Source organism: Canis lupus, chromosome 5 (genome assembly GCF_048164855.1).
Source record: "Canis lupus baileyi chromosome 5, mCanLup2.hap1, whole genome shotgun sequence".
In the NCBI taxonomy this organism is placed as follows: Eukaryota; Metazoa; Chordata; class Mammalia; order Carnivora; family Canidae; genus Canis; species Canis lupus.
Window position 1 is genome coordinate 38,128,553 of NC_132842.1, and position 22,040 is coordinate 38,150,592.

Below are 22,040 nucleotides of genomic sequence, written 5' to 3' on the forward strand. Positions count from 1 at the left end.
CTCTCTCTCTAATAAATAAAATCTTTAAAAAAATAAAATAAACACAATTTTAGCCATTTGCCTTAGCAAAATAGCATCATCTGCCACACATATCTAGATTTTACATTTTATTGTCATTATAATTTTGCTTATAATTTCTTTATAAGTAAATCATATATATTTCCTTATAAATTTGTTTTGGTTTAATAGTTATGTAAGAACGATAAGCATAAGAGTTTATACCTTGTTTTATATATTTGTGCATATTTAAGTAATATTATAATAAAAATGGCTTATGTCAACACTGGCAACCCACAGTATTGAGTCATTAACACCCTCAGCACATTAACACTGTTTACTTTAAATAAAATCCCTTAATAGCCCAAGAGACTGGACATATTTGATGGACCGGGAGTGAAGAAGTTATGAGAAAGCTCAAAACAGAAGGTGTGTTCAGAAATAGTTCTGCAGCTGGTTGCAAGTACTGAGGGGGAAGGAGGGGTCGAGATCTATTTTCTCTCTGGACTTTGAAGACCAGACTATACTCTCTCTTAGCCACTACTGTTGTGTTGAAAAGTCTTCTGCCAGTATAAATGCCACTTTGTAGGCAATCCTTCTTTACTCCAACTGTTTTGAAGATATTCTCCATGGTTTTCTTCACCTTTACAACTGTTCGTCTAGATGTGGCTATAGTTTTGTTTCTACTGTGTAGCACATCCATGTGCTTCCTGAAACTTAGGATTCATGTCTTTCATCAACTTTGGAAAATTCTCAGTAAAAATCCCTTCAAATACTATCTGTCCATATTTTCACTTGTCTCTCATGCTATAATTCCTCCTCTCATTCTCTTCTCCCTGACCTCTTGTTGATTTCACCATGTTACATTCTGGTTAGTTTCTTCAGATTTATTTTTCTTTACGCATATTCTCTCCCATATGTCCAATAAAATATTTAGCTCATTTATTAGGATTTTTTTTTGAGAGAGAGAGAGAGAGGGTGGACATGCGTGTATATGCAAGCCAGGGACGGGGTGGTGGGGAGGGGCAGAGGAAGAAGGAGAGACAGAATCTTAAACTCCATGCCCAGCACAGAGCCTGATGTGGGGGCTTCATCTCAAGACTCTGAGATCATGACCTGAGCCAGAATCAGGAGTTGGTTGCTTAATTGACTGAGCCACCCAGGTGCCCCTCATTAGGATTTATTTTAATGGAAGAGAGGGTTACAATTCATCATTTATATTTTAAAATAATTTTATTGAGATATCTGCACCCCATTGTTTATAGCAGCAATGTCCACAATAGCTAAACCTGTGGGAGGAGTCTCAGTGTCCATCAAAAGATGAATGGATAAAGAAGATGTGGTCTACATATACAATGGAATATTCCTCAGCCATTAGAAATGATGAATACCCACCATTTGCTTCAACATGGATGGGACTGGAGGGTATTATGCAGAGTGAAGTCAGTCAATTGGAGAAGGACAAACATTATATAGTTTCATTCATTCGAGGAATATAAAAAATAGTGAAAGGGAATAAAGGGGAAAGGAGAGAAAATGAATGGGAAATATCAGTGAGGGTGACAGCACATGAGAGACTCCTAACTCTGGGAAATGAACAAGGGGAGTAATGGAAAGGGAGGTGGGCAGGAGGTTGGGGTGACTGGGTGATGGCCACTGAGGGGGACACTTGGCAGGATGAGCACTGGGTATTACACTATATGTTGGCAAATCAAACTCCAATAAAAAATATACAAAAAAAGAGGTATCATTTATGTACAATAAAGCACACCCATTTGGGGCACCTGGGTGGCTCAGTGGTTGAGTGTCTGCCTTCTGCTCAGATCGAGATCCTAGGGTCTTGGGATTGAGTTTTACATCAGACTCCAAGTGGGGAGCCTACTTCTCCCTCTGCCTATGTCTCTGTCTCTCTCTGTGTGTCTCTTATGAATTAATAATAAAATAGAAAAAATAAAGCACACCTATTTAAACTATATAATTGGATGGGTTCTGATGAATGTATATGCCTGTGAAACCCCCAACACAATAAAAATACAGAATATTTCCATCACCCCTAAGAGTTTCTTTATGCCCCTTTGGGAACTTTTCAGCAATTACTTCTTCAAGTATTTTTTCTGGCTTTTCTCCCTTCCCTTTCCTTTGGAATTCCAGTTATATGTGTACTGAACATTTGGATATTGTTCCCTCATGTCTCTGAGATTCTCCTCAATTTTCTTAATCTTTATTCTTTCTGTTTCTTGGCACTTCTGTTGCTCTATCTTCAAGTTCACTGATTCTTTCTTCTGCCATCCTCAATAGATAATTGAACCCATTTAATGAACTTAAAATTTTAGTTTTTGTGCTTTTCAGATCTAGAATTTCCTTTTTTTTTAGTTTGTTTTTCTTTTGAGAATTCCTAGCTGTCCATTCAACGATACTGTATTTTCCTTTACTTCTTTGAACATATTTATAATAATTGCTTTAAAGTCTGCTAAATTCAACATCTGGAGGCATTCAGAGTCAATTTCTACTGGCTGCCTTTTCCCCTGAATACAGAGCACACTTTAACATTTCTTTGTATGTCTAGTAATTTCTGGTTGAAAATTGAGCCTTGTGGATGATACGTTATGGCAACTCTAGATTCTCTTGTATTCTTCCAAGGTGCATTTTTTTTTCCTAATAGGCAATTAACTTGTCTGGACTCCAGTATAACTTTTGTCACCCTTGGGGTATGCAGCATTGAATATCTCTGTTCTTATGGCTTCTCATTGCTACTTTTTTCACCTGGTCCTTTGGGAGTTTCCACTTCTTGTAATGTAGTGGCTAGTCAAGGATTTCAACAGAGATGGAGGTCACTCTCTTTTGATTTTCTTGCTTTTAGGGATTCCCATCTCTAATTTCTAGCTTTTTGGCTGGTTTGGAGCTCTGTCTCTGACCTTTCAAGTCCGTAAGATTCAACTTTCTGGCACCTGACTTGTGCATGTTCGGGAAGTTAACTCGGTTTCTTAAAAAAATAAAAGGCATCAAACTCACAAATAGGTCCACACACAGCTTTCTTATTCAAGAGCAGATTGCTTTTTGATTTCTGCCCACTTTTTCCTTAGGCCCCTGTGCACCTCTTCCCATGCATGCGTAGTTTAGCTCTTGGCTCGGGGTTTGGGCAGAGTTTTTACTCAGAGTTTTATACTCCTTCTGTGGTTTTTCTGCTGCCAGTACTTTTCCTGTAGATTTCTAGCTATGTTTGCAGCCTTGAACTCTGATCTTTGGCACCTTAGCTGGTAAGGCTGTGGTTTTCCACTGCTGGTTTTTTTTTTTTTTCTTTTCTTTTCTTTTCTTTCTTTTTTTTCTTTTTTCTTTTCTTTCTTTTTTTTTTTTTTTTTTTTTTTTTACAACTAGAGCTGTAAGGGTTGGGCATCACCCTCAGAAAGAGGGTGTCCAGAAAGACACAAACTCTCAATCCTGATCCCTTCCTATGGTGATTTTTTTGAGATTAAACTCTCTTGCTTCTGCCTGTTTTTGGACTCTCTCCAGTTCAAAATATTTTTTACATAGTTTTCCTCTAAAAAATATATCTTTAATCTTATTTCTATTTTTGTTATCTATGGGAGGGCTTCATGTCTACTTCACTACTTTGACATTTCTGGAAGCAGTCCACCCACTAGGTTTTAATTTCTGTTGTTTGTTTGAAATTTTATTTCATTCTTGAGTTATACCCACCTGATGTTCATGGTGATCTTTTTATTTCTCACGCTGCAAGTCCCTTTTGTTTTTTTTTAATTTTTAATTTTTAATTTTTAATTTTTAATTTTTTATTTATGATAGTCACACAGAGAGAGATTGAGAGGCAGAGACACAGGCAGAGGGAGAAGCAGGCTCCATGCACCGGGAGCCCGACGTAGGATTCGATCCCGGGTCTCCAGGATTGCGCCCTGGGCCAAAGGCTGGCGCCAAACTGCTGCGCCACCCAGGGATCCCCTGCAAGTCCCTTTTGAAAAAAAAATGTATTTGATCACTTTGAATGTACTTCTTGATGGTCTGTATGCAGTTAGTATCCAATGAGTCCAGTGTCTGGAGTGCTTGAGTGTTTCACAGAACCATTTTTGTCTATTGACTCCCTCTTGTTCAACTTTTTATAAGTTGTTTTGTTTTGTTTTAGAGAGAGAGAGAGCATGTGTGGGGAGGGAAGGGGCAGAGTGAGAGGGAGAGGGAGAGAGAGAATCTTAAGCAGGCTGCATGCTCAGTGCAGAGCCTGATGCAGGGCTTGACATCATTGTCTTGAGATCACGACTTGAACCAAAACCAAGAGTCAGATTCTTAACCAACTGAGCCACCCAGTCACCCAGTAATTCTTGCATTGTTTGCTTATACTTGATGTCTAAAGAATATCATGGACCACTGTCTAAAATTAATTTCTAAGGCTATGGGTTCCTAGATGAGGCAGGTAGTATAAGTTTCTACCTGAGGACAGGCTCATGATTATAGATTTTTAGAGAGAGATCTACCTGAGGACAGGCTCATGATTATAGATTTTTAGAGAGAGATCTTCCTTTCTCATGATATAGACCTGGGGACAGCCATATTCCCTAGGCCAGTGGATAGACTTTTCCCTGATTCATCCCATTGCTGACAGCACAATTCTTTGAAACTTCTGGTTAGCAGTAGTCTCAGTTATAGCTTCTGCTTACTTCCAGCTCAAGACTTCTCCTTTGTCACCCCACCCCACCAGGAGCTTTTAAAACTTCATCTACTTGATTGCCATGAGAAATGAGACAAACTTCCAATACTGCCAGTTCTCACTTGCTGCTCTTTTTATTTTCTAATTGATTTCACTTATTACTCTATAAAGTTTTGAATAGAAAAATTTTTTAAAGAATGCAATTAACTCCCATACACCCACCTCCTATATTTACTCATTGTTAACATTTTGCCTTTTTGCTTTTTTGTGCGTATGTTTGTTGAACCATTGTAAATTATATATATCATGATATTTTACCCTTGAATCTCCAAAAATGAGTTTTTTTTTACAAGATTGTAGTATTATTATAATACCTAACAAATTGTATTAATCAGGGTTCTCCAGAGAAATAGAATATATATGTTTGTGGGTTTTTTGGGTTTTTTTTTTTTTTGTTTTTTTTGTTTTTGCCTGTTTTTGTTTTTACTGGAGGTTCAGGTGGCACATGATAGTTCATAAAATGGCTTCAGAAGTAGGGACTAGTGGAGAGACAAAAAAAAAACTGGGGTGGGAAAGAAAAACAACCAGGAGGAGGTAAGAGCAGGCTGGTTCCTTCTCAGCCCGATTTAGGGGAGGGAGGTAGTGCCTCTGAACAATAGGATGGATCCCTTCCTTCAACCCTTGGTAAAGGAAAGAGAAAAAGGCAAAAAGATGTTGCTTTGGCCCTCCTAAGTCTCAAGGGAAAGGGGAAAGCCGGTGTTCTGATGTCATGAATTATGGTAAGGGAGAGGAGGTGCTGGGTTGGGTACAGGGCAGTTGGAAAAACTGGCAGATAACCAGATGGTAACTCTGGGGGTCCTTTATGTTAGAATCACTCCAGTATGGTGGTGGTGGTGGGTATATGTGTGTATATCACACACACACACACACGAATTATCAAAGAAATTTTGCCAGGAAATTCTCTAGAACCAAAAGTCATGTATTTCTAGACTGAAAGGACTCACCACTAACCTACCACAATGTATAAAAAGATCCACATTGCTGTGTGAAAAACACATTATTCTAATACTTCAAATACTGAAACCAAAGAAGATAATGAAAACTGCAGAGAGGAAAAGAGGTAACATTCGATGATCAGGAATCAAAATGGCATTACACTTCCTCACATCAGCATTGTGAACTTAGAGGATAACACAGAATGCCTTTTGTGTTTCTGAGGGAGGATAATTTACAACTGAGACTTCCATATCCAGCTAGACTGTCAAATGAAGACACAGAAACACCTTCTAAAAAGTAACTTTCCATTTACCATTTGTGGAAAAAGCTACTAGAGGAAATATTAAATAGCCAGGGGTTAAATCAAGAAGATTGCATGGGATCCTGGAATTGCAAATCTAAAACAGAAGAGAGGCATGAGGAATCCTAGGGAAATAGTGGTGGGAAGCCACATGTTCATGGTACTGCCAAAGGCCTTCATAGATCTGAGGGCTTCAGGAGGGATTTCTCAATGAAAATAAAAATAATTAAAAATGTGGTTGATTGTATTGAGAGGATTTTTAGAGTTTGTCTGAAAGTTCAAGGCTAAATTAGTGATGAGTAAGCTGAAAATGGAGAAATGAAAGTCAGATACTTGTATGAAAAATGACATGAAATCATCCCCTGGTTATATGTAACTAATAGTTACAACATTTTACTAATGTCAACATTGAATGTTGAGCTAACCAGTATATGACTCTTTAGGGAGGATAAGAAGGGTCCTAGGGTGGGATAGAGGGTAGGTAGATAGCTGGCTGGTGTATAATGTAAAAAGCCAAATCTTATCTTCCATAGAACGAAACTAATAGGTACTGTTTAATAGGTACTGTTTAGGAAAACAAAGTCAAGTATCAGGAGAAATATCTGGAAGAGATAAAAGTCATTGCTTCTAAAGAGCAGGAACCAGGAGTGCAATGGAAAAGAGTACTACTATTGTAAACTTGGTAATACTGTATTTTTTAAACTGTGTATTGGCGTTAGTTTGATTTTAAAATTTTAAATTAAATATAAAAATTTATTAATTTCAGAATTTTCAATACTCTTTGTAGTTAGGTAATTGTGACACCTGTAAAGATAGATCATAACATCACTGTATTGGTAAAGATCTAAGTATTCCTCACCTTCTTCAAGGGCAGAGTATTACACCTTCTAAATTTGCACCATCTCATATGGTAGCCGTTAGGCATATATAACTATTTTAATTAAAATTAAATAAAATTCAAACTTCACTATTTTAGTTGTACTAGTCACATTTCCAAATACTTAGTAGCCACATGTGGCTAGTGACTGTTGTTTTGGACAGCACTGTCCTAAAGCATTCTCAGATTCATCTCTTCTTCCCAGCTCATTGCCAGTCCTTTTGAGGCAGTACGCAGTAGTGATTAAAGGGATGGGCTCTGGAGTCACAATACATGTGAGCTCCAGCTTGGGCTTCATCACCTCCTAGCTATGTACCTTTGGGCACATCACATAACTTCTCAGCACTGTGGTTTCCCCTCTGTATAATGAGGGTAGTAATAGGACTGACACCTCCCGAGAGTTGTAAGGATAGACTGTGATAATGCATCTACATGAGATGCTTAACATCATGTCTGGCCCATGGTAAGCACTCAGAAAAGGTTACCTATAGCTAGTGTCATCATCATCATCATCATCATCATGCCCTGTCACATTCCTCTTTAGCTACTTCTATACTTGCATGCAGCCTTGTTGGACAGTTTCCATACAAACCGGCAGCTTCCCTTCAGGAACATGCCTCTCATTTTTTCTCTGCCCGAGGACTTCCTTGGGTGTTAAAGAAATTTGCTCAGTCTGGAGGCACAGCAGCTCTAAAGTTCTGGGATTTACACCTCTGAGAGAAGTGCTGGAGAAGGGTGGCATCATTGGAAAAGTATCTCACTTCCATGATTGGGGCAGTTCTGAGCTGTCTTCTTCATAGCCTCGCAGAGACCCCAGTGGGACTGAGCCTCACTTGTCCACAGCAGTGACCTATTCACTGATGCATCATTAACCCTTCTTCTATCCCTGTCCTATTTTCCCCTCCCTCACTTGTGCTTTTTGGGATCTCCTTCCAGCCTGTGCCCAAGTCATGGTCTCAGGGTCTGTTTTGGGGGAACCAACATTAAAAGAATCATCACCATCACCACTGTCATCAGTTCAGGTTCTCATCCCAAAACCATACTCTTTTATTTTCAAAGATTTATTTATTTATTAGAGAAAGAGAGAGAGCACAAGCACATGCATGGTGGGGAGGGGCAGCGGGAGAGGGAGAGTGAGAATCTCAAGCAGATCAGTGCAGGGCTCTATTCCACAACCCTGAGATCATGACCTGAGCTGAAACCAGGAGTCGGACGCATAACCGACTCAGCCACCCAGCAGCCTTCAAGACCACACACTCTTACAGTAGCTTTCTGATGGGTTTTCCCCCAACAGCCAGAACTATATCAGTTTAATATAAATGTGGAGTTATGGCCTACCTATAGAATGTCTCCATTGGTTTCTTCTTGCCCAAAGATAGAGTTTAAGCTTAGTCCTGAGATAAGGAACCTTCACAAATTCCCCAAAGCTCATCTTACCAGCTTCACCTCTGGCTGGTTATGCTGCTTACCATCCTCTAAACACAACATTCTCCTCTTTCTGTGTCCTAATGTGTGCTGTCTCCTCCGACGGGAATAGTTATAGTAGCAGTCATAATTAAACACTTACCCTGTACCAAGCAGTGTTCTCTGCAGTCTGCAACCGATTAGCTCATTTCGTCCTCACCATAACCTTATTAGGGAGGTTTTAACATTCTCCCTGTGTTAGAGATGCAGAAACCACATACTGAATGGAGTTGGGTCGTTCCCAACTTGTGCCCTCTACCTATACCTGGAAGGAAAATGACATCACACACATACACACACACACAGAGTTAACTTAGAAGAAATCATCTTTACCAATTCAGGAGAGAGAGAGAGTGTGGGAGAGGGAAGGAGGAGAAAGATAACAGTAAACAGTGTGAATGATCTCTGTGCTTCCAGAGTGAGGGGAGGCAGGGGTCTGTTGTTATCCTGCTTTTCCTGGCCTCTTGTACTGGGAGCACTTGGCTGGCTGAGTGTGATTACAAGGTTTAATTATTCTCAATGTTCATATGATATAGGCCCCCCCAAATGCATGCCATTTACTCACCGAGATATGGTATGTCCATCTCTCTGAGGGCTTTTCAGGGTTGACTTTGACCATGGGTGACTGACTATTCTTTATAAGTGGGCCCTCTCATTCCTAATCCATGAGTGAGGTGAGACTCCATGGTCCTGCTTTCCGCACCCCTCTCCCCTCCCCCTCTATTTCCCCATAGTCCTGATCCCCCCCCCCCCCCCCCGCCCCACTTCCCTACCTGGTAGGCACTTGCTCATCTGTGACACAGGTCAGACATCACCTCCTCTGGCAAGCTTTCCCTGGGAAGAATTTTTCCTCCCATGTGTGCTCCTGTGGCACCCTGAACAGATTTCTTTCAGTGCTCTCTTAGGTTGCATTCTGATGGTTTGTTTATAAGCCATAACCCCAGCTAAGTGTTGGAGTCTTCCATAGAGCCCTTTTTTCTCCTCTTCCCCCGTGTCTGTTTCAATAACCTCCTCTACAGCAGAGACTCAGGAACTGTCTTCTTTGTTCGGTTGTCAGGAAGGCAGGTCTCCATGTCTTCCAGGAAAAGGAATGAAGTCAATTCAGAATTCTTATTATAAAGAATCAGGCATGTTTCTTACAGAATCGGGAGCCCCCAGAATAACCTGTTCTATTCACTTTCTGTCCTTTGGTTTCTTTGTTTTTCCCACAAGGTCACTGTTTGGCTTCAGGGCTTTAAGAAGCCACTTTATACAGGGCACTGTGGTCTGTTGAGTATTCCTCATTAGAACTGTGTAAATATGTTTGTCTTCTCTATTTTCATCCCCAGATTAAGACATCTCCACCAGCCGGCCAAATCTTCCCCCAAACCCTGAAACTGGCACCATCTCTGAAGAGTTTCCAAGTTGCCTTTCTGTTTTTTTTTTGTTGTTGTTGTTGTTTTTTGTTTTAATTTTATTTTTTTATCTTATGATAGATGTGGTTTTTGGTTATGTGATTCTTTTTAAACCACTTCATTTGTTTTTGGACTGATTAATAGCATAGCTCCCCAAACTTGGACAGAAATGTCAAATTCAGAGCCTCTGGAAGCACAGCAGTAAGAAGCTAATTAGTTCATGTTTTCCATATGAATGAGACTCAAATACACAATCACTGCTTCCTTGTTCTATCTCTCACCCTTGACTGTGCTGGCAAACCTTGCTCTTCCTTTTTGATATAAGGAGATTGGTTGGAACTAAAAGCATTTCCCTATACTCCACCTGCTGGATAGAATGAATAAAAGCCTGGGGGAAAGATCTAAATATTTAGCAAATGTAACCTCAGCCCCCAGAGTTTCAAGTCTGGAATATATTTCACAGTCCCAAGCCAGAAACATGCATGTTGATGCTGCTTATTTGTGTCCTTTGGCAGAGGGTCCAGGGAAGTGTTACAATTCAGTTGTGTGGGGGGAGGGGAGGGGAGAGAAAGAGGGAGAGAGAATGATGATGTATATATAGCTTCAGCTTGGTTATCTACAGATGTTGGAGAACGGAATCCAGCTCACTTCCCTTTTCCATCACTGGCCTCCACTTTGCCAGCTAGCCTCAGTTCATGACCTGCTCCCTATCCCTTGGTCACCACATTTGAGCCTCATTGACATTGTGTTCCTCCTGCCACAGGGCCTTAGCATATGCTGCTGCCTCTATCTGGAATATTTTCCACAGCACACACACCACTCCTTTACTTTGTTAGCTCTTACTTTTCCTTCAGATATTAGCTCACTTCCTTGGGGAAGCCCTTAAGGAAGTTAAATCCCCTTGTTATATATTCTGAGGACCTTGGATACTTCTCATTGTAAACACTTGTCACCCTTGCAGTTTTACATTTCTCTGTGTTATCCTTTGTATAAATTGCTTCCTAGAGTATGGTACACATATGGCACAAATGTTATGTGGTGTTTTTTTTTTTTAATTTTAAAGTTATATGTTTATTTTAATGCATATTAGAAAAACATGTATATACTAATAGCTTATCCTTTTGTGAACATTTTAGCCTACATTGGGCCTTAAGTAAATAAAGCTGTAAATCCACCATCTATAAGCCAGAGGAAGTAGAAGTACCAAGATCAGTCAATGGGCATATAGGTAAAAATTTTGGCAGCAATATGCAAATCCCTGAAATTTGTGAAATATGTTGATATCTTTCTCCTCACTAGAATGTAAGCTCCAGAAGAGAGCTCTTCTTTGCACCATTGTCCCTATCAGGCTTGGTGCATATCTGGGCCTTGATAAATAGTTGTTGAAAGACTTGACAAGTGATTAAATGAATAATATAATGACTCAACAGGTGCTCCTCCTAAGTGACATCAGGCTAGCTGTAGGTTAGATAATACGAAAGAAGGTTGAGATAAATAAAATAAGATTTTATTTATTTATGAGAGAGAGAAAGAGAGAGAGAGAATGAGATATGGGGAGGAAGAGGGAGAAGCAGGGAGTTTCTGAGCAGAGAGCTTGACATGGAGCTTTCCCAGGACCCCAGGATCATGACCTGAGCCCAAGGCGGACACTTAACCAACTGAGCCACCTAGGTGCCCTAAAGGTTGAGATTTTTCTTGAGGATCCTCCATATGGATTGCGCACAATGGACATAGATTGGAACTTTGTAGACTTAGAACGTTCAGCTTCAGATGCCCAAGGACTTTGTCAAGTCACAGGGCTATAGGGGACCTTGGCAGGTATTCTACTTAGAATAGTGCCTCTAATATCCTGGGCAAATGATACAGGCTAGGTTCCCGAAGAAGCAGACTGTGAGGTGAAGATTAGCCTACTGGAAGTTTATTAGGGATTTGGGGATCAACACCTGTGGGAGGAAAGGGAGCAGGATAGAGCAGAAGAAGTGAGGCAGTCTCAGTAGAGGCCTCAGCCAATGTTATATGAAGTTCTGAAGCTGAAATGATCCTTTAGAGCTATCTGGAGCTGAAGCAAAGGAGCAGGGAAGTTATGCCCCTATGCAGACTGCCTCAGAGGGACATGCCCTTTGGCAAGGCAGCTCTCTTCATCTAGGCCATCCCAGAAGGGTGCTGATGGCTTCATCTCTGGAGGGGGGCATGGGTGATGTTCAGAGTCTACACAGGTGTCCATCCAGTTTCTGTATGAACATCTCCAGGAGTGGCAGGTATCAGCTGCCAAATGTGGTTGTGCTTCAACCATGGTTGGAATGGCTGTAGTTGTTATAAGGTTGGGTTTTTTTTCTTTCTTTATGCTGAGCCCAAACCCCTTCCTTGCCAAGTTCCAAATACCTATACTCATTTTGGCTACCAGTGCAAGAAAACCAAAATAACTCTTCAACTATCTGAAGAGAACCAAGAGGGGATCCCTGGATGGCTCAGCGGTTTAGGGCCTGCCTTTGGCCCAGGGCGCGTTCCTGGAGTCCTGGGATCGAGTCCGTCAGGCTTCCGGCATGGAGCCTGCTTCTCCCTCTGCCTGTGTCTCTGCCTCTCTCTCTCTCTCTCTCTATGTCTATCATAAATAAATAAATAAATCTTTAAAAAAAATGAAGAGAACCAAGACATCTCATTTTTAGTCTCTTAACCAAAAACACATAGTTTCTTCGGTTCTGTTTTTGTACATGTTTTTCTGGCCCCTTACTATGCCTCTGTTATCTTCTGCATAACTTTTTTTCTTTAATTTGTAAAATTTCATTTAAGATGTGCCATATGAAAGTAAGCTTGGAGTTGATCTAGACTTTTATCTTTTTTAAAGATTTTATTTATTTGAAAGAGAGCGACAGAGACAGAGAGCATAGGGGGAGGAACAGAGGAAGGACAAGCAGACTCCATGCTCCATGTAGAGCCCATCATGGGGCTCAATCTCACCACCCTGAGATCATGACCCGAGCCAAAATCAAAAGAGTCTGATGCTCAACTGACTGAGCTACCCAGGTTCCCCTCTTTTTAAATTTTTAAATTATTTTTTAAAAAATATTTTATTTATTTATTTGAGAGAGAGTGAGGGAGCGAGAGAACCCAAGTGAAGTGAGGAGGCAGAGGGAGAAGCAGACTCCCCATTAAACAGGGAGCCTGATGTGGAGCTCTATCCCAGGACCCTAAGATCATGACCAGAGATGAATAAAGTTAGACATTTAACTGACTGAGCCACCTAGGCACCCCCACTTACATCTTTTTCAAATGAATTGATAGAAAGCAAGATCTTTCTAAATGTGGGCTCATGAAAACAGTTACTGGGAACCTGAATGGAGAATGTAAAAGATCATTTTTAGCCCTATCTTATTATAATATGTATAATTATTATAAAATAATTACAAACATTTATTCAATCCTTTTTGTATACCAATTATTGTGTTAAAAGTACTTGCTTGCCTCCTTCTCATTTGATCCTGTCACCAAGCCTGTGAAGTTGATACTATATGGATCCTGATTTTATGGAGGAAGGCTTGGAGGACAGCTTGCTCTAAATTACAAAGTTAGTAAATGGAGGAGCCAGGATTCCAACTCTGCTGGTTTGACTCCAGAGCTAGCTTCTTCTCTATGTGTATATTACACTGATTAAGGTTGTTTTAAAAAAGCAAATAACTGGGACACCTTAGTGGCTGAGTTGGTTAAGCTCTGCCTTTAGCTTGGGTTGTGATCCCGGGGTCCTGGGTTCAAAGCCCACATCAGGCTCTCTGCTTGGCGGGGAGTCTGCTTCTCCCTCTCACTCTGCCCCTCCCACTCACCTGTGCTCTGTCTTTCAAATAAATAAAGAAAATCTAAAATAAAATAAGATAAAATAGCAAATGACTTTATTTCACTGAAAAAATAAAATAAAATAGCAAATAATACTCTAAAGAAAGTACCTTGAATGTACATGATGGTCTTAGGAGAAGCTCAGAGGGCTTCGAAAGCAGTGGTTTTTAAAGGGAGTAAACCAAAAAAGTTGATGCCTTCATCTAGGGACTGTCTCCATTCACTATGACAATAAGCTTTTTAAAGGCAAGGACCACATTTATTCATCTCTAATGCTTTGTCTAGTAGAGTATCTAAATCATGATATTGTCACTTGTCAATTTATTGCCTATCTGCTCCAAATCCTTTTTCTTTGCCTCCTTTTGCATTCAGCTGAAAACATTTCTCCTTTGCCCGCTGATGCAGCTTAGGATTGTCAGCAGAGGGCACTGGAGGGACACTTCAAGGGGAAGGGGCTTGTCTTTGGGGTTCTTGTACTTTTCTTCTTGCTCCCATGGCACGATGGCGGGTGGGCAGCTTCCTGCGTGAGACTTGCTGGTGCACAACCTCCAGCGAGTCACACTGACTCCAAGGCAGGCTGTTTCCAGAGAGGTTCTCTAGCCCCGAAATGCCAAAGTCCTTGGGCCACGGCCATCTCTTTGCCAGTGAAGTCTCAATCTCATCTGTGAGTGAAGGCCCTCTCTCAAGTTTCTTCCTTCCTTAATTACTTCCCTGAACCTTGGGATAGAAGCTGCTCCCTACATCTGCTATTCCAGTATTGCTTAGAGATCTCTTTACCCTCTTAGTAGTTAATCCCTTTTTATTAGTTAATAATTCTTTCCATTAAAATCTCCCTGTTCAAATTATTGGTGTGGTCTCAGTTTCCTAATCGGACCCTCAAGAACACAAGGCTAAATACTCCAACAATGACCACTGAATGAATGAATGAGGGAGGGAGTTGAAGGGAAATGGCTCATTTTCAGCTTATTCTTACTGTTGATTCTTGAGGACTCAATGGTATGGGGTAGCCCTCTGCCCTGTCAAACTCTTACCAAATGTTCAAGTTGTTTGAGAGTTACCTTAGTTCCAAGCAGTCTATAAAACCCACCTCTCTTCTTCTCTTCAGTTGAATATTCTATGACAGATTCCAGTAGCACCATGCATAAGGAAATAAGTTTCTCTCTCATACTTCCCCTCTGCACACCTGCCCTGGATTTACAATTTTATCCTGTATTATCAGAAATAATCCGGCCAGTCCTAAAATCTGCACCATTTCCCAGGTCAGACTCGGGGCTCCTAATGCAGATGTTGTATTTTGAGAAAGTCATAGATCTCAATGTTCGTATCTCCAGGAAACTACTGAACTCTCTACACAGTTGACACCGCAGACTACAAACAGTCCTGTTTTTACAATCCAAACAAAACAAGTTAGCATATTAAGATATCCCTGTAACTTACTTTGGAGAAGAAAGTTCTGGGCCAGGGCATATTCATAAAATAATCTGTCCTCTTGCTCTTATGTATTTTGGGATAAGACTGAAAAAAATAATTTATCTGAAGGCAGAAAAATATGAAATACAAAAATCACAGTGATGTGCGTCTCTGTGACGACTTGCACAAATTGCCTGTCTACACCTCCATCCCCAAACACTGCCACCAAGTGAACCAAATCCTGAAATTGAACACACTTCCAAACAAGGAGTGCCCAACCCTTCATTAAGGCTGACAGAGGAGCACATCAAGGACATGGTGAGGTTTTGCTTGTTTATGTAATAAAATAGACACCAATATTTAGCTACTAAATGTGTAAATGTAGCCTGTGTGACAGTGGGTAGCTCAGAGGGAAGGAAGCAATTAGGAAATACCTCCTTCCCACATCACACACATTCTCAGACCCATCAGAAGACCCCAAAACTAGGTCCTACAATACATGTGTTTTATAAAGCAAACCCACCCTCCAGCTTCAGGCTGTGCTTGACCTGGTTTCTCTTTTTAATTTTATAACTAGGATGGAAAGCTAACAGTGTAGTATGTCATGGTCAATATGTCAACCACAGAGTGGGTACAGTGTTACAGAAAGATCCCAATAGTCATTTAGTACATTTCCTTGTAACTTGAGAGAATGTCAGATGAATCACTGGGGGGGTCCCAAGTATCCTATGTCAGATCCCCACATCTCAGGCTCTGAATTCTCTGACTGGGTTTTAGAGTAAATTTTATGTATAATAGCAAGGGAGTTTCTTTCTGTGGGTAGAGGGCAGGTTTAAGGAGTGGAGTAGGAAGAAGGGAGTGCGCTAATTTTCATGAGCCATTACTTGAATTTTAACAGTTGCCCAACAAATGCCTAGTGATTTTGAAATGGAGAAGTTACAAGTTCCACTGCTAGGTCAGGCTTGAGTGTTTATATGTTGCACTACTGCTTCTACAGATAATTTTTGTTAATCTGTGCAAGGGCAGTTGAAGACACATCTTTGTTGACATGTCACTATTATCATACTCCTTCATATAATGGTGACCCAAGGGTTCTTAGGGCTAGGATTTCCCTCCCCTCCCCACCCCATGGCAGCTGGGACATCACTCAGATAAATATGGAAGGCAGCAACTTCAGTTAGAATTTTCTGTTTTGCTGTCAAGTTCACCCATAAGAGGCCAATTCTCAGCCAGCCCTCTCAAACATTTAGGTCATTGAGTTACTTTTTTTAGTTGTTCAACAAAGATGAAAATTTTCAAGTCCCTATATAAGATGCATTCTAGTAGCAATGGTGTTTATCTTGTCACTGAGTTATGGATGGTAAACTCTTCTGTTAGGTAGGTAAGAGAATAATTGTAAGAAAGTGATGGGGGCTGGGAAGGATGCTCAGAAATTCTGGGTGTCTAGCCTTTTCTTGGCTCAGTTTCCTTTTCATGTCTTGTTTAGAAATGGTTATGAATTAAGAATGTGGGGACAGAGGAGTAAGAGGAAGGAATGAAGTGAAGACTGTGCAAGTTAGGGAAGGAATGCCCGCAAGCCCCACAGTGATGAGAATTCCAAAGGAGGGGAGGGGGCCCAAGTCCTCAGGGCTCTGCCAGCAGAAATCTGCTAAAAGCATTGGAGGCATTGCAGGCAGCAGTGGGTGCCTGTGGGATCTGCATCGGTACATTCATTTTGTATGATTAGTAGCAAACCAACTAAAAGAATCCACCAAGCCCTCAGAACAGATGGTTCCTGGGTAACAGGATGTCCCCTTGTCTTTGAACAAACAGTGTCTTTGAAAACACTAAAGTCATAATACAGGATCCTAATTGGGTCTCGTCATCTTCGGGAAGAACACCAGTTCTTTGAGCCAGTGTTTTTTAAAAAAACTGTGGTTGTAACCCATTAATGTTGTGACCCAATTTAATGGATCTTTGACCAGCATTTTTTAGTGGAAAGTAATGGAAAAAATGCATCTCATATGTATAGTTTCCTGACATTTGTGTATACAAAAGGGTGTATGTGCTAGGTTGTGATGGGAAATGTTCTTACTGTGAATCAAGCTCTAAAAAGTAGGAAAATATTGAGTTTAGGTGACTTTAAAAGGAAAAGGACCAATGATTGTGGCAGGTAATTGATTGAGTGGACAAACACTGCCTAACCATTATTAATAGGTACATGTGCTTGTGGACTGTATGTGTGTGAGCGCCTGTGTAAGGGTGTGTGTATAAATGTGAGTGTTTGTGTGTGTGATCTGATTCTGCTGTGAGGTCTAGGCAACAGTATGCTTTCTCCTAAGAATAAGAAGCCTAAGATTGAGGGGCACCGGGGTGGCAGTCGGTTAAGCATCTGACTTCAGCTCAGGTCATGATCTTGGGGTCCTAGGATCGAGCCCCCTTGTCGGGCTCCCTGCTCAGCAGGGATTCTGCTTGTTTCGCTCCTTCTCCCTCTGCCCTTCCCCCTGTTCGTGTTCTGTCTCTCTCTCAAAGAAATAAATAAAATAATAAAAAAAGAAGTCCTAAGATTGATAAGTTTATTTAAGGATATATTGCTTAGTATGATAATGATTTCAGAAAATCTTTTTTTTTTTTATTCCAGAAAATCTGATGGGCAAACCTGTTATCCTTCATTAAAGCACTTGAGATGCAAGAGATGTGCCTTTTGCCATTGACTTAAAGTTGTAAGTCTTTAATTTTTTTTCCCAGTCACAGTATGTTTGCCTAAGCACAAGCTGGTCAACTGTACAATAGTAGCATAAATTTTCATAATTTATACTATGGAGAAAAAGTGTCAATTGAGTTAGTTATGGTACTTGGCTCTATCAGGGGGCAAATCCCCTGAATATAGTTCTCTGATGGATACCTAGAAAAACACTAATATTGCCTTAGGTTTCCAAACAAAATGAAAAATGTTTCTACCTTTGCTCTTCCTGTCAGCCTGTAAGGTCTCTTATCTGGTGACAAGTTATGTCTAGAAGGCAAAGCAAGTCTAGCTGACAGGTACCAGGGGAAGAACTTCTGTAGGAAGATGAGACCTGTGATGTTCTGAAACTCAGAGACACATTATCACCTTTTAGTGGAACATTTATTAATACTTGTCAGGTGCCGAGAGAGAGAGAGAGAGAGAGAGAGAGAGATGTAAAATGACAAATGTCTTCTTCATCAGAGGTCAGCTTCGCAGCCTGTGGGCTCAGTGGGTTTAAGCAGTATGTTCCATGAGGCTGAGGAGTTGGGCTCCGTCACCTCTGACGCAAAGCAAGGACCTTGATCTTCAGTAATGCTTGATGCTCTAGTCAGTTTTTGATAAGTACATACTGTTGGCTAGAGGAGGCTCTGATTGTCATCCCTTCCAAACTCCATCCCTTCCAAACAGATCACCACCACCTCCATCTCCACATTGAAAACAGTCAAAAGCATAAATGCGCCTGGTGCTTTGTACAGAATGTCAGGCAATTCTTAACAGTTGGCCCAAAAATGAATCCAAATGAGAGGCGTGTGACAAGCAGATGGCTACATGGCTTACTCAGGGAAGAGAGAACGCAACAGGAATGCTCTATGTTTAGGGAACTAGAGCATGTTCAGAATGGAGGGGCATCTGCCAACTACTCCCTTCGTATGAGATCCAACAGACTCTTTTCCCAATCTGAAAGTGGTCCCCCTGAAGCTGACATGGTTCCAAGGTAGAAAATATTAGGTTTCCGTTGCCATGTCCTCTGACACTTTGATCGGGGTTTATCTTACACTGGGTATCACTAATTCTTCCAGAACCTGGGTTTCTGGGACTTGCTGTTCATTTAGCAGCAACCTACAGTCTCCGTATTTATTTGACTGAAATAAATGAATCCACAGCTTTTTTCATCATAAATATAATGCCCTGGGAGAGAATACAGCAGCAAACCAGACAGACAAGGTTTCCAGGGGCCCCAGTACCCAGGACAGTGCCCAGCACACAGTAGGCACTGAATAAATATTCACCGAATGAATGAAGGCATGAATAATGACTGGGCAGAGGTTGTGGAGGCCACAATAGCGTTTCTTCTAACTGCGTTGAGTCTCTGAAACCACCGACTTCTGTCTCATCTGTTAGCAACATTTAATTTTTTCTTGGCCAGTGTTATATTTGAATTTGATTCATACACTAAAAATTATGGACCATTATAAATATCTTAGATTTCCTCTCTGGGTACCCTTTTCTGGCCAAATCTTCAGAGTAAAGAGATGTTAAACTGCACGGCACTATCCCCAACTTGCCTGTAAGGATTTACTAAAATAAAATAGAATTATCTTATCCAACCTACAAAAACAAAAAGTTCTGAAATCGTTTTTCTGTACAAATGTAGAATGATATTATTAACCATAGTATTAACTTGGTTCAGTTCCTCAATTATACTGTTGCCTTGAACTTTCACAAATTTTTTCTTCCATCATAAACATGACAATTCAGTTAGTAAGGAATTATTTTTCCATTAGCAATGTCAGTTCCTTATAACATGAGCTAATATTCTCAACAGTTTTTATCCACAGTTATCATATCTTTGCTTAAGAGTCCCTACTTTCAAAGGAAAATCTGTAATAGCACAATGGAAAATGAAGTACAATCTTTGTATAGGTAAATGTAGTGTAAGTAGTGGATAATTGAAGAGCTTATACATCATATCCTATTATTATTCTCAGTGGCTGAATGCTAATCAGTTAACTGCCTTTAAGCTACATATTTTTCAATGCAATTAAAACATACAGTCTCACCATAGATGTAAATGGCTTATTAAAGGCCTTTATATGGCAATAGTATCATAGGTCAGAGATGAATGGTGTTTCTCATTTGCTAGCCACTTGGGTCAAGTTTACTTTAAGCAGGAAGCATATTTATACAAGTAATCGTAACACAAATGGCCTCTTGAGAAAAGCTGTTTGTGAGGGTTTAACATTTTTGAAGTATGCTTTTGTATATCTTCTGAATGGGTATTTTAGAGGCACTGCGCCAAAGTGCCTTAAAACCATGTTCCTTCACCTCAGCGTCATTGCTGCTGATGCTCCCTGGATGCTCATGAAGACGAATGGTGTGTACATTTTTAAGGGTGAGGTGAGAGAGGATCAGGGGCTTGAGCCACCTTCCTTGGAACAGCATTCTTTAGGACTTTGCTACTTAAAGCATGGAGAGGGGAGGGCACCAGCCCCTCAGCCTCCCTCCCCCCAGCATGTAGAAATACACAAATTGCACCCTAGACCCACCAAACTGGCATCTACACTCGAACCCAATCTGCTTGTGATTTGTAAGCACCACTTGGGACTCTAGAGCCTCTGTTTTCTGGGGACCTGCCACAAGTTGTGTCCCTTTCTCTTTCCTCCTCACTTCTGGGATCTACCTCTTTCGAAGAAAGCATCCCCTCAGCCCATGTTTCCTTTCTTTCTCAGCACTCCCACACCCCAGACTCAAATGAATTTACCAGCATCTGATGTTTTTGCTTTTATCAAGAGAACACTTCCCATGCTGTCCATCTGACATCTTCCTGAAGCTTCCTGCTGCCGAATAATTTTGGGAAATTCAAGACATGGTAAGGACTTCCAAAGCTAGGCATTTACTCTGCTTTCCTGAGGCTAGGATTCCCATCCTTTGTTTATTCTGCATGGAAAGCCCATCCTTCTAAGCTGACCACCAGAACCCAATCTCCCCTTGCCATTTTAGTCTCTTCTGTTCTTGGAGAGGGGGTGGATTTCTTCATCCCAGTTTCTACTCATGGAACACAACCTTCCCCTAACCTAGCCGTAAGCTTCTCTGCTAATATACGTGGGGGTATTGAAAGGACGAGAGGGCATCATGCCAGATGTTTGGGGGAAATCAGAGTTTACTCAGTAGAAGGAATTGTATGCAGTTACTAATGACCCACGTGGCAGCCCCCTGAACACATTTCATTTGGCCACACCTTTGCATTGAGAGGCTGAGCCTACAGCAGGTGCCTGTAGGCAACTGGACATCCACACACCCAGACTGACCAGCCAGTTGGCCCCTAGAAGCAATTTGATCCCTCTGTTCCAAACTGTGCTGGGGTAAAGGGCTCTGCAGAAGAGTGAACTGGGCATTTAGAAGCGCGTTGCTTACATATTCAGGCTCTGTGGGCCAGGGGTTAGTGCAGCCATTGGTCAAGGGAATAATCTGGGGTCAACTGGGTGAGGACCGCTCAGCCTCCTCTGGAGTGGTCGGCACCCAGAAGAGATTTCTTTAATCAGAGGACACTGGCAGGGGGAGAAACAAAATTGCTTTTTGACCATAGTGAGTCCGAGGACCGCGTTTGCAGCTTCCATTCTTCTTGAGACCAACAAACCAATTTTTTTCTGCATGCTTCTTGGATGTGTAGGTGTTGTAATGGTTTTCCTCCAGCCTTTCCAGGAACAAACATTCCTCATTCGGTGTCTGCTAAAAAGATAAGACCAAAACAGAGTAGACTTCTTAGTGATTGGTTTTCAATGAGGTTTCTCTGTTTACTAGCCATGCACCCTTGGGTGAGTTTACTGAGGCTCTTTGTGCTTTAGTTTCTTTCTTTTTTTTTTCTTTTTTTTTCAGGAAAATTGAGATGATACTGGAACCTATCTCAGAGAGCAATGGTTAATGGTAATGATTTAGAATAGGATGGGTCTGCACATAATGAGCCTTCAAAATTCATTTGCTGTTTTTGTCAGCATCCCTTCCATGCTGTCTTCAGGATCCTGGAATTTCCCACTGGGGAAATCCTGAATGACCATAAGCATGTTAAGAGCAGGGCTGGGCCTTTTGTCTCTGTAAAGGCCTGGCACAGGGACATGCCCCCGAAAAAAAGCCAAAATAGGTAAAACCAGACTGTGATGTGGTGGGGATTTTTAAGTTTGGACTTGAAGAATAAATGAAAGCCTACTAATGTTATTTTCTGTCCTGGTGATTTTCACTAACAATATCAGGATTTTTACCTGATTTAGCATTGTTGGGATCATAAACACTTGCACAAAACATGTCCTAAGCATGAAACATATCCTGGAATTTAAAGTTTTTGAAAAGTGAAAATAGCTTTATTCTTTACTATGTATAAAAAACTACTTACAGAAAGATTTGTACTTTTTAAAAAA

At 40.9% G+C, this 22,040-nt stretch overlaps 1 protein-coding gene across 4 annotated transcripts in view; it reads right to left on the reverse strand.

Annotated features, from left to right (window-relative positions):
• Positions 1-18,005: 18,005 nt before the first annotated feature.
• Positions 18,006-22,040, reverse strand: part of FGF1 (fibroblast growth factor 1) — an 86,978-nt gene continuing 82,943 nt past the window's right edge. For 3 of the 4 annotated variants that reach the window (XM_072826291.1, XM_072826290.1, XM_072826292.1), the window contains exon 4: positions 18,006-21,357. In XM_072826291.1, the coding sequence (XP_072682392.1) occupies positions 21,163-21,357 (195 nt within the window). In that variant the 3' untranslated portion in view covers positions 18,006-21,162. The remainder of the gene's footprint in view (positions 21,358-22,040) is intronic. The other variant, XM_072826294.1, reaches the window with a different exon arrangement.